The sequence below is a fragment of the Papio anubis genome, chromosome 15 (genome assembly GCF_008728515.1).
Source record: "Papio anubis isolate 15944 chromosome 15, Panubis1.0, whole genome shotgun sequence".
Taxonomy (NCBI): Eukaryota; Metazoa; Chordata; class Mammalia; order Primates; family Cercopithecidae; genus Papio; species Papio anubis.
The window spans coordinates 84,752,928-84,766,644 of NC_044990.1; the positions used below are offsets into that span (position 1 = coordinate 84,752,928).

General features: G+C 45.2%; 1 protein-coding gene across 2 annotated transcripts in view; it reads right to left on the reverse strand.

Moving 5' to 3' along the window:
* EFNB2 (ephrin B2) overlaps positions 1-5,045 on the reverse strand; it is a 46,532-nt gene extending 41,487 nt beyond the window's left edge. The window contains exon 1 of one of the 2 annotated variants that reach the window (XM_003914058.4): positions 4,198-5,045. In XM_003914058.4, coding sequence (XP_003914107.1) covers positions 4,198-4,319 — 122 coding nt within the window. In that variant the 5' untranslated portion in view covers positions 4,320-5,045. The remainder of the gene's footprint in view (positions 1-4,197) is intronic. The other variant, XM_031655656.1, reaches the window with a different exon arrangement.
* Between the last annotated feature and the right edge of the window lie 8,672 nt (positions 5,046-13,717).

A 13,717-nucleotide genomic window follows, 5' to 3' on the forward strand; every position in this document is an offset into this window, starting at 1 on the left:
GACGCATTACTGCAGTCATGCTGGGATCTAATAGTTTCCCATTAGGTGAACGCACTCTAAAACGTTGCCCGGAGTTTGGTGTCACACTGAAGCTCTCCGGAGCTACCTGGAAGATTTCAGTGGAAGGAAAGATAGCAAAGATTTAGTTGCTCCAGTCACATGTTCATCTGAAGGCAATTATCTCACTGATCCACCAACTGAAGGATGTACCTCAGTAAGTTTACAGACAAGAGGTTTTAATATAAATCTACCAATTGTTCTTCAGCTCACTCTACATGGAGAAACCATTCAAATGGGTAGTTTTTAGCTGGTCTTCAGGTCAATGGCTAATTCACCTGTCCACATACTTTAGCTTAAGTCAGAAGCCTTTGGAAATGTTGGAGTCATTTGCATTTCTTTGCATCAGTAGAACAAGCGTCAACAGCTTATGCTTTGTAAAAGATTTAGAACCGAGTACTTAACAAATCATCTTAACCTCTAGCTCCTGTTTCTGAGGCTTGAAGCTGTAATTGTTGAGGTTAAGATGTGCAGTCCCTAGACACATGATTCTCAAATAAATTCTCATCTGAAAACAAGGCTACCAAGCATGTTGTGAGGTGTCGTTTTTGCTTGGTCTTTGTGCTCTGCCTGGCTCAGTTGTCCTGTAGAACGACGACAGTCCATTACCTACAGTTTATCATCCTGACAAAATGTGAGGAATGTGGATGTGAAAGCACTAACAATTCCACCCCTGGTGCTTTGAGCTTTTTTCTCTCTATATTAAAACCGACAAGATTAACCCAAACGCAAACTGTGGAGCATAGTTCAAGGGGCTATTCAATCAGCGCTGAATGTGCATTTGTTTACCTACAAAAATAAGAATTTCAGACACAATGGAAGGCAGGCTGGCTTATATATGTTATTGAATGGACTGTTTAAACAGCACTATCCATTGTAGTTTATTTTATCAATCTCTGACAGGTCTGTATTTATTCAGAGCCTGATTGTGGTGAAGCCCATGTATTATACGTTATCTGGATATTAGCCAGCCATTCTTTTGTATCAAGTCATTCTATGTACCAGTATTACATAGAGAAAAAATTACATAGGAGAAGCCACATGCTATGTTAACTAACTAGTATGTGATGCATAGGGAATGGCAACCCCAGACGTAAGGCATGAGTACTCGAAATTCTCAACAAAGTCAGTGTAATGCATTGCAGAACACCATACCAATACAGATTTGCTCACATTAAAATTAAATTAATTTTTTTTTTTAAAAAGAGCCTACTACTTTACTTAGGCCAAAATTTTTTCCCTCTTGGAAAAAAATGTTTCACTGAAGTGTTAGTTAAAAATGGAAGCTAGGCATTACAATTCTCTGAATTTAAAAAAAAAAAAACCAAAAACCAAAAAACAAACAAAAACTTTAAACAACCAAAATGGCTACAACAGACCCAACTCTACCAGAACATATCAAAGCAATGTGAATAACCTAACAGGGCAGCTACTGTTTCAGCACGCAGGACATCTTTCCATTATTACATACAGTCAGCGGCGGGCCAGCCAACAATGCGATTAAAGTAGTTACGGAGACGCTGAATTTACAAAGGGTTTTCTGGACCCTGTATCCAAACAGCTGCTGCATGCTCCCTGTGTCGACCACCTGCTAAAAAAGCTGACCTCTGAATGAAACAAATCTAATTACTGATGGCGGCTTCATTACAAATGAATTGTTCCACAGTTCATAGGAACTGATGTGAAACTTCAATGCATTTGATTACCTTCCTGCCACATCATATTTACCAACTGAAACTTTCCCCTTGAAATAAATGTAAAACTTCCCCAAGGAAAGCGACCTCCCCGGCATCAGGGGGTTGTATGCATTCTCAAAAACTCAGAGAGGGCTCTTTCCTATGGCTCCTACGGGAAGAAATCTTTGTGATCTCTGGAGCTAGCATTCAGCTGCAAAGGAGACCTTTTCCAGGGACACATTATCCAGTCATCCAGGCAGGCCGTTATCAGGAGAATTTTAAAAGAAACCCTGCCTGTGGAGGACAAGACAGCAGCAGCAACCTCAGCCGCGCAAACGGCAGGCTTCCCGAAACGCAGGGGCCTCGCAGGTCTGGACATAGCTGGGAAAGACAGACTCACCTTCATCATCAGAATGCGGGGGGGGGGGGGGGGGGGGGGGGGGGGGGAGGTAAATACCTGTCACCTCCCCCCGGGACCCCCCACCTCAACACATTACAAAAAGAAGTTATTAATGTCGAAACCTTAGGTTGAAATAACTATTGTTCTACCTTTCTTTTTCTCTCAACTAGGTATTTCTAATCCTCCTACCGGATACACACAAACTAATAGTTAATAATAACGCAAAGATAAAGATACACACACACTGAACTAAACGCTGAAGAGGCTAACGGCATTTTTTCAACTAGATTTAAGCAGAAATATTAAATCCTCATAGAAAAAAAAAAAAATCAGCCCTAAAGAGAGCCGGTCAGTGAAAGTGCAGAGTGGCTGGAGCAGGCTGCCTGGGGGAGGGGCGAGGCCCGGCGCTGCGCGATTCCGCATGGAAGAGTGACCTCTGGAGGCACCGGGCGGACATCGGCGCCGCGGGCTCCCCCCGGCCGCCTCGCCCGCCCGCCTGCCTGCCTCCCCCGGACTCCGGGGCCCGCTGCAGCACGAGGTCCTAGCCTGGCTCCTTCCGGCACCACCTGGCGCCTCCCGAGCCGGCATCGATGCAAAGATGCCGCCGCCAGTACTTCATCAGAAAATACAATAATTTACATTAAAAATACAATCCATGCAAGAGCAGACTACATAGAAGGAGGCTGAGCTAAGTAACTTCTCCGAATGAGCGGTGTTGAAAGTGCCTTCTAGCATCATACAAACATTTGTTTAAACCGATTTGTAACCGACGTTTTTGCCCTTTTCGTAAAGGGATACTTGGTTAACATGTTAGTGAATTTGAAATTTGACACTTTTAAGAGAACGGACACACTCCTTTAATTAAGACGTGATTTCTAAATCAATCCCCCACTTCTTTTCTCCTAAAACCAGGCCCAACTTGCTCAACTTCAATTAGGTCATTGATTTTACTTCTGATCTCAAATGTTTTCTCCAGAAACCAGCTAATGTCTGCATACTTCTTCTCCAAGTTTCCCGAGACCACAATTCCATGATTCTGTAAAACATGTTTTGGCTGTGATTCGAAATCAGGGGATATACAGTACTGAATGGCCAAATGACTACGAGTTATGACCACACAGATTTAGGGATGGATGGCATTTTCTAAATTCTGAATGCACTCTGGTGGCCCAAACTGAAAGTTACTCTCCACAAGGCCTGGCTCGCTCCCGGCTGTAGCGTCCGATAAGAGCGAGTCTGATCCTAAGGCTCCCATTCCTACCAGGGTCCCGAGGGAGAAGGCTTCAGGAGCAGTGTCGACTGGGCAGGGCCCTAAGCTTTTATAGAAAGTGCATTACAATCAGGTCGGCTATCGAGACCGCATACTCCGGGGCTACCGGCTTATGAACGAAGCGGGAGGCCGAGGTGCGGCGGGCCCTCAGGGAGAAGCCTAAGGCCCGTCTCCCGGGCGCGGAGAAAAGGGCTCGCCGCCCGAGTTCTCCTGCGAAGCAGGCGAGCTCCCCGCGCACCCTCGGGCTGGCGGCGCGGTGCCAAGGTGCCCCGGCTCCAGCGCTCTGCGGGCAGCGTAGCGACCCCAGGCTCCCCTCTCCAGCACGCGCTCCGCAGCCCGCGTCCTGCCACCCCGGTCGCCCGCGGGCCCCGGACCCCGCCGCCCGCGCTCCCGGGGAATGCAGCATCTCCGCCTCTCTCCAGAGCCCGCCAGTCCCTGCGCGCCGGCCAGCCTAGACTGTGGCCATGTCCTTCGTCCTCCAAAACAAGAGAGGGTCAGGTATCGCCATCTGATACCTTCCCGGACGTGTCACCGGAGCCGATAGGAGCTTTTAGCGCCCGGGAGCGCTCGGGGGAGGAAAGGCGGGGAGACCGTCCCTTCCAGGGGCGCTCGGGTTGGAAAGGCGAGCGAGGAGTCTCCACCTAGTGAAATGGGGCGGGGGTTGGGGGTGGGGGACGGGGAACCGAGGTTCCAGAAACAGGCTCCGAGGCCCCGCGGACTGAGCCCTCCTCCAGCCTGGACGGCGCGGCGGACCCCGGTGTGAGGACCTAGGGGGATTCGCGGACGCCACTTACTTGGAGTTCGAGGAATTCCAATAGATAGGCTCTAAAACTATCGATTTGGAAATCGCAGTTCTGCATAAAACCATCAAAACTCCCCAGCAGTACTTCCACACGGAGTCCCTCCTCACAGCCATGGCGAAGCCACTCCCAGCTCCACGCACTCCGGGCCAAGAAGGGACGGACGGGACGCAGGCTGGGACCCCCAATCCTCCAGGGCAGACTGGCGGGGAAGAGAGCGGGCGCCCGCAAGCAGCTCCGGGGCGCGCTGCGCAGCTCCAGCGGTCGCCGGGCCAGGTGCGCTCGCCCTCCAGGGCCCTCAGGGCGCGGGGCGGGAGCGCACGCGCGGGGCGCGGCGGCGCGGCAGACTTGGGGTTCCGGGGCGCCGCGCCGGACGCAGCTCGGACGGCCGACTCCCGTGTGGCTCCAGGGTGCCGGGCCGGCCGCGGCGAGCGGGTGGGCGCGGGGCGGCTGGGCGGGTGCGGGTTGGGACACAAAGACCCGGAGCAGAAACTACCGGCGCGAGCGGCGGGCGCTGCGCCCGAGCGGGGTCGCCTGTGATTATAGATCCAGTGCAGCGGGCAGCGGCCCGAGTGCGCGGGCGCCGCGTCGGCGCGGTTCCATGTCCCGGAGCACGGAGCGGAGTAGGGCGCCTCCGGACGCGCAGGAGCCTCCTCAGTCCGCGCGGCTCCCGGACCCCAAGGCAGGCAGGAGGGAGCTCGGTCCCCGCCGCGGGCTCCGGACGTGCGCGGGCCTTTGTGTGCGGGGAGGGCGCCGGGACCCGCTGCGTCCGCAGCTCCTCACTTCGGCCGGCGCCGCGGTCCCCGCCGAGGAGAGTCAGCGCGGCCGGCGCGCTGTCAGAGCGCTATAAACGCGGGGCCCCGCCCCGCCGCGCGAAGGCCATTGGCCCGCGGCTCAGGAGCCGTGCGCTGGTTGGGCGGCCGGTCCGTCCGTCCGCCATCTCCGCCCGACATTGGGCGCCATGAGGCGGGGCTCGGGCTGACAGGTGAGCCCCGCCCCCGGCTCCCGCGGGCGGCGGGAGCGGAGCAGACGCCAGGCAGGAGAAGCGCTCCGCGCGTGCACAGGGCGCCCCCGGGGCGGCAAGAGGCCTCCTGGGCGCGGTGCAGACGTGGAAACAGCGACGGCAGAGTAGCGGGCCACCTGTCCCCGCGCCCGGGTGCGCCTTCCCCCTCGGCGGAATCAGTGGGCGCGGCTTTACCTCGCGCGGTGCGGAAGGCAACGGGCTCCGCTCGGCGCCTACCCTCCGCAGATGCGGCGCTGCCCCGCATGCAGGACTTGCACTCCGTGCACACCCTTAGAGCTCCCGGCTTCTGCACGCTTCTCCCAACGCCTCTCGGCGAGGGCTTCCCACTTGATTTTGGTACCAATCGCCTACAGCTCCTCTTCAGTCAGTGGGGCCGGGAATTGCAAGACGATTCCCGCGACGCGGCGCCGGAATTGGCAGCTCTAATCAGGGCCCGAGCGTCGTCGCCTCCCGCCTTCTCTGCGGGCGTCTCCCTTCCCTCCTGGCGCCCCTGGAGCTTTCCCCGCGTGTCGCCGGCACAGGCACGACCGCGGGGACCATTTCACTAGACCCTAGGAGACACGCGGGCTTCTCAAAGTGACCAGAGATTTAGAGAGTGTGAGATGGAAAAGTCAAGGCATGTGCTTCTCACACGGCGTCTGCAAGACCCCAGAGCAGAGCTGGCAGGAACAACTCACTACTTTCTCGGTCGAGCGCCGGTACCGACGCTCGTCCGTGACTTCCACGGAGCCACAGCGCCCACTAGCGGCCAGCTTTGCTTCTCCGCATCTCGAAAGCCCCGCGGTGCTCCGACCGGATCCAGTATCCTGCAGCATCTAATCAAGTCACAGTTCTAAGGAAAGTCTCTTTGTATGTCCAACAGTAGGAAGAACACGGTAGAAATAAGGCACAGCGCAAATGTACGATTCAGTGTGAAAAATTAAAATATACTGTATGCCCACTTTTTTTTTTTTTAATTTAATGTCGTCCCCCCCAGGATTTATGTTTCAAACACAAACTGGGCAGTAATTCTACAAATTTTGTATTTTTAAAACAAATTATCCACTACGCTAAATTTAAAACAGAAAATGCATATGGTAAAAACCCCTTGTTTTCTTTCACTCTTCTTTGTAACAATTTCTGAAGATTTTTATGGTACGTTGCTTTTAAGTATCCGTTTTTAAACATTAGTCTAAGTTAACGTATACATCTCAACTGGAGTGGTAAAAGCTTGTGAAGACTAGTTTAAGATCGAAAACACATTAAGGCATAGGAAGTACTGAATACACTTACTCTTCCAAACAGATCTTTGAGAGCAGAAAACTTTCATAATTTATTTTAATTTTAAATAAGCCTTCAAACTGAGAAAATACATATTTTAAAAAGGCTCCACCACGGTGTGCCGATTTGAACAGCGGATTCCCAGGAAGCACCAAAAACCCAGGAAGGAGTAGGCACTATGAATCCTAACTTGAAAAGGATGAGAAAGGGCTAGTTTTTAATATGCTAAAATATCATTTAAGGAACTCATTGAAATGGAACATAAAGTTAGCTTAAATGATCTTTTAAAAGAACACTGGTGTACTCAGTACCTTTTGACAAACTTATATTGTGAAATTTAAATTGTGACCTTTTACCTCACTACATCCTCCTCTCCAAGTAAACTAGAGTAAATACAGGAAATTTGCATTGTCTGAAAATACGACAGCTTCCAAAAATAACATTTTCAGTAAATCAGATAGTCTCACATCCAAAGCGTTTTACCTTGGGACAAATGTAAATATACATTTTAAAATCGTTTCCTTTTCAAAACAAAGTGCATATTTGACTGAAAAGGAATCCTACACACACAAAAATCTATGGTATAAAGTGTGAGAATACACAGCTTAGTTTCAGTCAACAGAGATTCAAATGCAGACGACGTGAAAACCATCAGCAGTAGCAACTCACTTCCAAGATGTCGACATTCTACTATTTAATGGTAATTTTGGTAGCTAAAAGCATCACCTCAAAGCCATTTGTATCTACTATTGTATAACATGCCAGGCAAAAAGTAGGTCATACTGGCATACACAAGACAAAGTAGAATTTCCAAAGCATGCCAAACCAAGAACAAATCACATCAGTGTCATATCTCTTGGTATTTGGACTTCATTTTACAATTAAATTATTAGGAAAACTTGGTAAAGAAAACTTTTTTATTCACCACACTTTGAATCATGATCAATGTATTTCGAGAAATCTATACTTTTAGCAGATGTATTTAAACCCTCATCAAATGAGATTTTATTTCAACAGAGGAAGTTACTTCACTGTGTTCTACAGTTAGCAAGTTTTGAAGGCCGGGCACGGTGGCTCACGCCTGTAATCCCAGCACTTTTGGAGGCCGAGGCGGGCAGATCACGTCGGGAGATCGAGACCATCCTGGCTAACGCGGTGAAACCCCGTCTCTACTAAAAATACAAAAAATTAGCCGGGCATGTGGCGGGCGCCTGTAGTCCCAGCTACTCGGGAGGCTGAGACAGAATGGCGTGAACCCGGGAGGCGGAGCTTGCAGTGAGCTGAGTTCGCGCCACAGAACTCCAGCCTGGGCGACAGCGTGGGGCTCCGTCTCAAAAAGTAGTTTTGAAAAGTCAAATAAATAAGGATTTGGGAATTTCAAAGAATACCGTAGTGAGTTATAAAGGTTAACACAAAGCTGAATAAATGTAGAATGAGATGACAAATAATCGCAGCTTAAAAAGAGTGGAATCCCCCACCTCCAACAAAAAATGCATCTAAGTAGTTATGTTCCTACCCCTTTGAATTTCTAGGCATGTTTTTGTCTTTAGAACTTATGGTGGTTTCTTGTATATTCCTTATACAGTATTCCATCATTTCTAGGACGTATTTCAAAAGATGTAACAGAACTTCTACAAAAACAAAAGCTTATCTAAATATAACATTACACAAAAATAAATTTGGTATGTGTTGACTAAGTGTTGTCCAAGCCATAAATTTTTTTTTTCTTTTTTTTTGAGACGGAGTCTCGCTCTGTCGCCCAGGCTGGAGAGCAGTGGCGCGATCTCAGCTCACTGCAAGCTCCGCCTCCCGGGTTCACGCCATTCTCTTGCCTCAGCCTCCCGAGTAGCTGGGACTACAGGCGCCGCCACCACGCCCGGCTATTTTTTTTTTTTTTTTTTTTGTATTTTTTAGTAGAGACGGGGTTTCACCGTGTTAGCCAGGATGGTCTCGATCTCCTGACCTCGTGATCCGCCCGTCTCGGCCTCCCAAAGTGCTGGGATTACAGGCTTGAGCCACCGTGCCCGGCCAAGCCATAAATTTTCTATGTAGCTTGTAAGCCTCTCGCAAAATCATACCCTTTGTTTCCTGGCATTGTATGCTGTTTATTTCATACAAGTCACTGACGTTTTCAGCACTCTTTAGCAAATCACATTTTCCCCCATTTATTCTTGAGGGAAAGATCTGACAGGAGAAAATAAAACTCTTTCTTAACATCAACTTTGCTGGCCGGGCGCGGTGGCTCACGCTTGTAATCCCAGCACTTTGGAAGGCCGAGGCGGGTGGATCACGAGGTCAGGAGATGGAGACCATCCTGGCTAACAGGGTGAAACCCCGTTTCTACTAAAAAATACAAATTAGCCGGGTGCAGTGGTGGGCACCGTAGTCCCAGCTACTCGGGAGGCTGTGGCAGGAGAATGGCGTGAACCCGGGAGGCGGAGCTTGCAGTGAGCTGAGTGAGACCTCGCCACTGCACTCCAGCCTGGGAGACAGAGTGAAACTCTTGTCTCCAAAAAAAAAAAAGAAAAACATCAACTTTGCTAAACACCCTTCTCCCATCTGCTTCTGAAATTCAGACTGTTAAAAGACTGAAACATTTTATATTAGAGTCTATTTGTTCAGCAGGAAAAATATTACATTAGGCACTTGGTCAAGAGAGAATCATTCTTCTCTCTGGGAAGTTCAGAGAAAACTCATACCTTATAGACTATCACATATTCCCTATGGAAGAAAACTACTGTACTTTCCACTAGTATCCTTTTTTTTTTTTTTTTTTTTTTTTTTGAGACGGAGTCTCGCTCTGTCACCCAGGCTGGAGTGTAGTGGCCGGATCTCGGCTCACTGCAAGCTCCGCCTCCCGGGTTTAGGCCATTCTCCTGGCTCAGCCTCCTGAGTAGCTGGGACTACAGGCGCCCACCACCTCACCTGGCTATTTTTTTGTATTTTTCAGTAGAGACAGGGTATCCATTTTAATCTGAAGCTCAACCTCTCATTTCTTTTACAGCATTATTAATGTAAAAACAGCATACATGGAAATACGAATGGCTCCAACAAGCATGCACATGTGGCATGAAACTTCATCTCTTTATTTGCAAACCAAGTGTGGAGGACCAAACTCCACTCCTCATTCCAAGCTGGATTAAGAGGTGTGGTGGACATAAACGAAGGATAATGGTTAGCTAGCTGTGCACTCTCTTGATTGCATGATTAATTCTAATATTTAACCTCTCTAAACAGGATTTTTCAGACTGATTTGATATAAACATACATGAAAATTTTAAAGTTAAATACTCTTATAAGGAAAACTTCTGACAACAATCATTAACAGATCTCCTCTTTTGGGTCCATAAAATCATTTTTTTTTTTGGCCGCCTCTTTATACTACTTAAGTTATTACAGCTACAACAGTACTTAAAACCAACTGCAATAATGTATTATTTTGTTAACTTTTTTCTACTTGTCACTTCTTTAATCCAAAGTGAAAAGCTAGAAAATGACAATCATCCAAATGGTAAACAAACCCATTTTATTCTAACCCTAATAAGCCTAGGTTTGGTAATCAACAGTTTTAGCAATCTTAGAAATCACACTCCATTAAAAACATACACTTTTGGCCGGGCGCGATGGCTCACACCTGTAATCCCAGCACTTTGGGAAGTCGAGGTGGGTGCATCACGAGGTCAGGAGATTGAGACCATACTGGCCAACACAGTGAAACCCCCTCTCTAGTAAAAATACAGAAATTAGCCAGGTGTGCTGGCGGGTGCTTATAATCCCAGCTACTCAGGAGGCTGAGGCAGGAGAATCGCTTGAACCTGGGAGGTGGGAGGTTGCACTGAAAGAGACTGCACCATTGCACTCCAGCCTGGGCAACAGAGCAAGACACCATCTTGGCGGGGCCGGGGGTGGGGGGAGGGGAAATAAAACAAAACAAATACACTTTTATAACACTGATGCAAAAACAGTGATGAAACAGCTGGATCACTGGAGTTGTTACTATTCTCTAATGTACTGGCTCTTTAGAGGTAGAGCAAAAAATAAAAAGTATAAAAATAGAACTGTCCCAATATCCTCTGATCAACCACTGGAGGTTCAGAAAAAGATAAATCTTCAAGTATGACATCCAATGGAGTTTTAATTTCTAAACTCAATAATGACTTAGGTATAAAAACACTTATCATTCCATTTGCGGAACACTTACATAGATGTAAAAGCAACCATTCTGATTTGTATTACTTTGTAAAATCCGAAGAAAGTTCCAAGGAAATACTTAATAGAGGAAGAAGCTAGTTATTTCTCTCTCACACACAAACCCCTTAATTAGGTCTTCTGTATCCCCCACTTCCACTGTTTCCCAGCACTGAATCAGTTACTGCAGAACCAATACTGGATGGGTGGATGGATGATGGATGGAAGAAAGGATGGATGGATGGATGGATGGATGGATGGATGGACAGATACACAGACAGATTAGGTAATACAATCCACTCATCTTAAGCATATCTACAAAGTGAACAGTGTAGTTTATCAGCAAATGCAGATCTTCTAGATTACTGCACATTTTTCCATCATCACGGACAACAATGTTAAAAGCCAAAACCAACACAAGAGTAAACAAAAAACATAGACAACAAAGATAGTGAAAGAATCAAGACCACTGTTAAATGGCAATTCAACAAATCAAAAAAGTAGGGCCTATTGCCTGGGCTTCCACACTCATTCTAGACTTCTAGGTTGAGGCCTTTCTTTTAACTTCAGCAGTCCCTTGAGGTCCTCTGATTAATAACACTAGTACTTGTTCACAAGGCTCTCCTGGAAGGGGAGAGCCTCAAAAATTAAGATAGCCTGTCTTCAGTATTTCTCATGGCCATTAATATAACAAAACAGATGAATGGTTTTGGGTGTAAAGATGCAGAAAATTGAGACAACTGAAAACAGACGCACTAACGGATAGAAATAGCTTTTGAGAAATCTCAGTGAAGTGACAGGCTCCTCATTATAAAATGAGGCATTGGAAATGATATGTAAAGTCTAATAAGCCAGGATTCTATGCTTACTATACTTAGACAATTGAAAAAATACAAACCACTGAAAATTCTTAAGATACTGCTAAATCTAGGACAGGTGGTGATACAAAAAAAAAAAAAAAAAAAAGGCTATGGACACATACCAGCACAGTAAATGAATACGGAGATTACTGGGGATAGAAATAGTCTGATTTGCTGCATCTTCATAAGGGTAACTGAAGTAGGTAAAAATCTCATACTACAAACCCCTTCCCCAACTTAAAGCATTAAAGAGTCCTCACACCAAGCTAATTTAAAGGTTTAGTTTATACAATTGATAATTCTGCAAACCACAATATGTCAATAACTACATACTGTAATAAAAATAAACAAAGTCATAGTTAATTCTATAATGCATTAAGAATAACCTAAAAAAACAAATTGTGAATAAAGGCATATTTAATAAATTAGGGAACATCTTAACTGCTAATAGACTGGGGGAAATTTTTAAGTTTTCTATGTACACAAAGGCAGTGGGAACAAATGAAAAAAACAAATTACTACATTGTTGCAGCACATTAAAGACTGGATGGTGTGTATTAACAATTACATCCTCTTTCCTATAGCCTGGCAGAGAATAGTTACCAAGCACAGGAACAATTTCAACATCTCATCTGAGTCTCCAACAGCAAGCAGATACTGCAGTATGTCATTAAGCAACTTACTGTCATTTCACACCATATGTGGCAGTAAGAAACTTAAAAAAAAAATTAAAAGGCACGCATAAGCTGATTTCAAATATTTTAAGTCCAGGCCACTCTCTTTAGATACAATGTTTTGAACACTTGTATAGAACAGTTTTTAAATAAACATTTCCAAAAACTTGAATACAGAACTTAGGAACCATGAATCTGCACCAAAAAAAGTTACACTGGAGGGAAAAAAAAAAAAAAAAAAAAAGAATCATGAAATAATTACAGCTAACCTATATTTAGAGATAGTGTTTTTAGGCAACCTATATTCTTTAAGAAAATAAAATGGTTGATTTTAGAGTAGGTAGCATGTTTACTAAAAGTTCTCACTATAGTTCATGCCTATTTAAAATTCTACCTTTAAAGATCTTTAAACTGATTTTATATTGTTCCTTACCACAATTAGACTCATTGAAGAGCTCAAAACTAAAGCAATAGCATTTTTTCTTAGCATGCACACACAAAATAATCTACCATTTAGTCATCTCATTAACTTAGGTTTTCAAATTTTAAGAATAATCAAACTGTCTCAAAAATATTGGGCAACATTTTCTCTACTTGATGACATGTTTATGCATCTCAGGTAGCATTTCAGATCAATATCCTTTTCTTGAATGTTTTATGCCAGTATACTTAAACATATGTAAGAGTAAATGAGGCAGATTCTAGTGTAAAAAATGAAAGCCATCCATAAGATTCCACATGCAAAAACAAAACAAAACAAAAAAACTTCATAAAGTTCGAATGTGTTTGTCCTAAAAATAAACGTGCAAGTACACTACACAATGAAAATGATTTGACCATCTTAGCCTTTTTTTGACAGTATAAAGCTAAGTTCTTTCTGATGGCCCACTCTAAAATGATCTCAGATTCCATAATTTAAAAGCATTTTTCTAGCCTTTATTAAGTATAATTTGTGATAATACTTATATCCTAAAACAGAGGCACAGGTTTGAGAATTTAAATCTTCTGGGTGTTGTCAGTCTTTCTTAAAGGTAACACTGATGCCATTTGCTCTATCAGCATAAAGTTGATATTTGTAAAAATAGCCATTAAATACTAATTCACAAGTATATTAGATGTACATATAAACCCTATGTTAAAAGCATAAACAAGAGGAAATATAGTTCTAAGACTTCTAAATGGTTGACCATCAAAAAGTGAACCACCCTCTTTAAGACTTAACATAACTTTAAAAAAAATTGCTTCAACATATGAATTTAAGACTTTACTTTATTCAGCAAAATCATTTATTTACACAATGGGGAATGCTGGTTTGAGTTTGTCAATGAAATAAAAACAAACTGAACAGAGACCAATACTGAACTGTATATGTACTTTGTATCAGAGTTGACCAACTGTTTCCTTACCTGTATCAGGAACATCAAGAGCAACAGTATCACAAGGACACTGGTTTAACAATACACCACATAGGTCCAGTAATACCCTGGGAATTTCCCAATGCAATCACC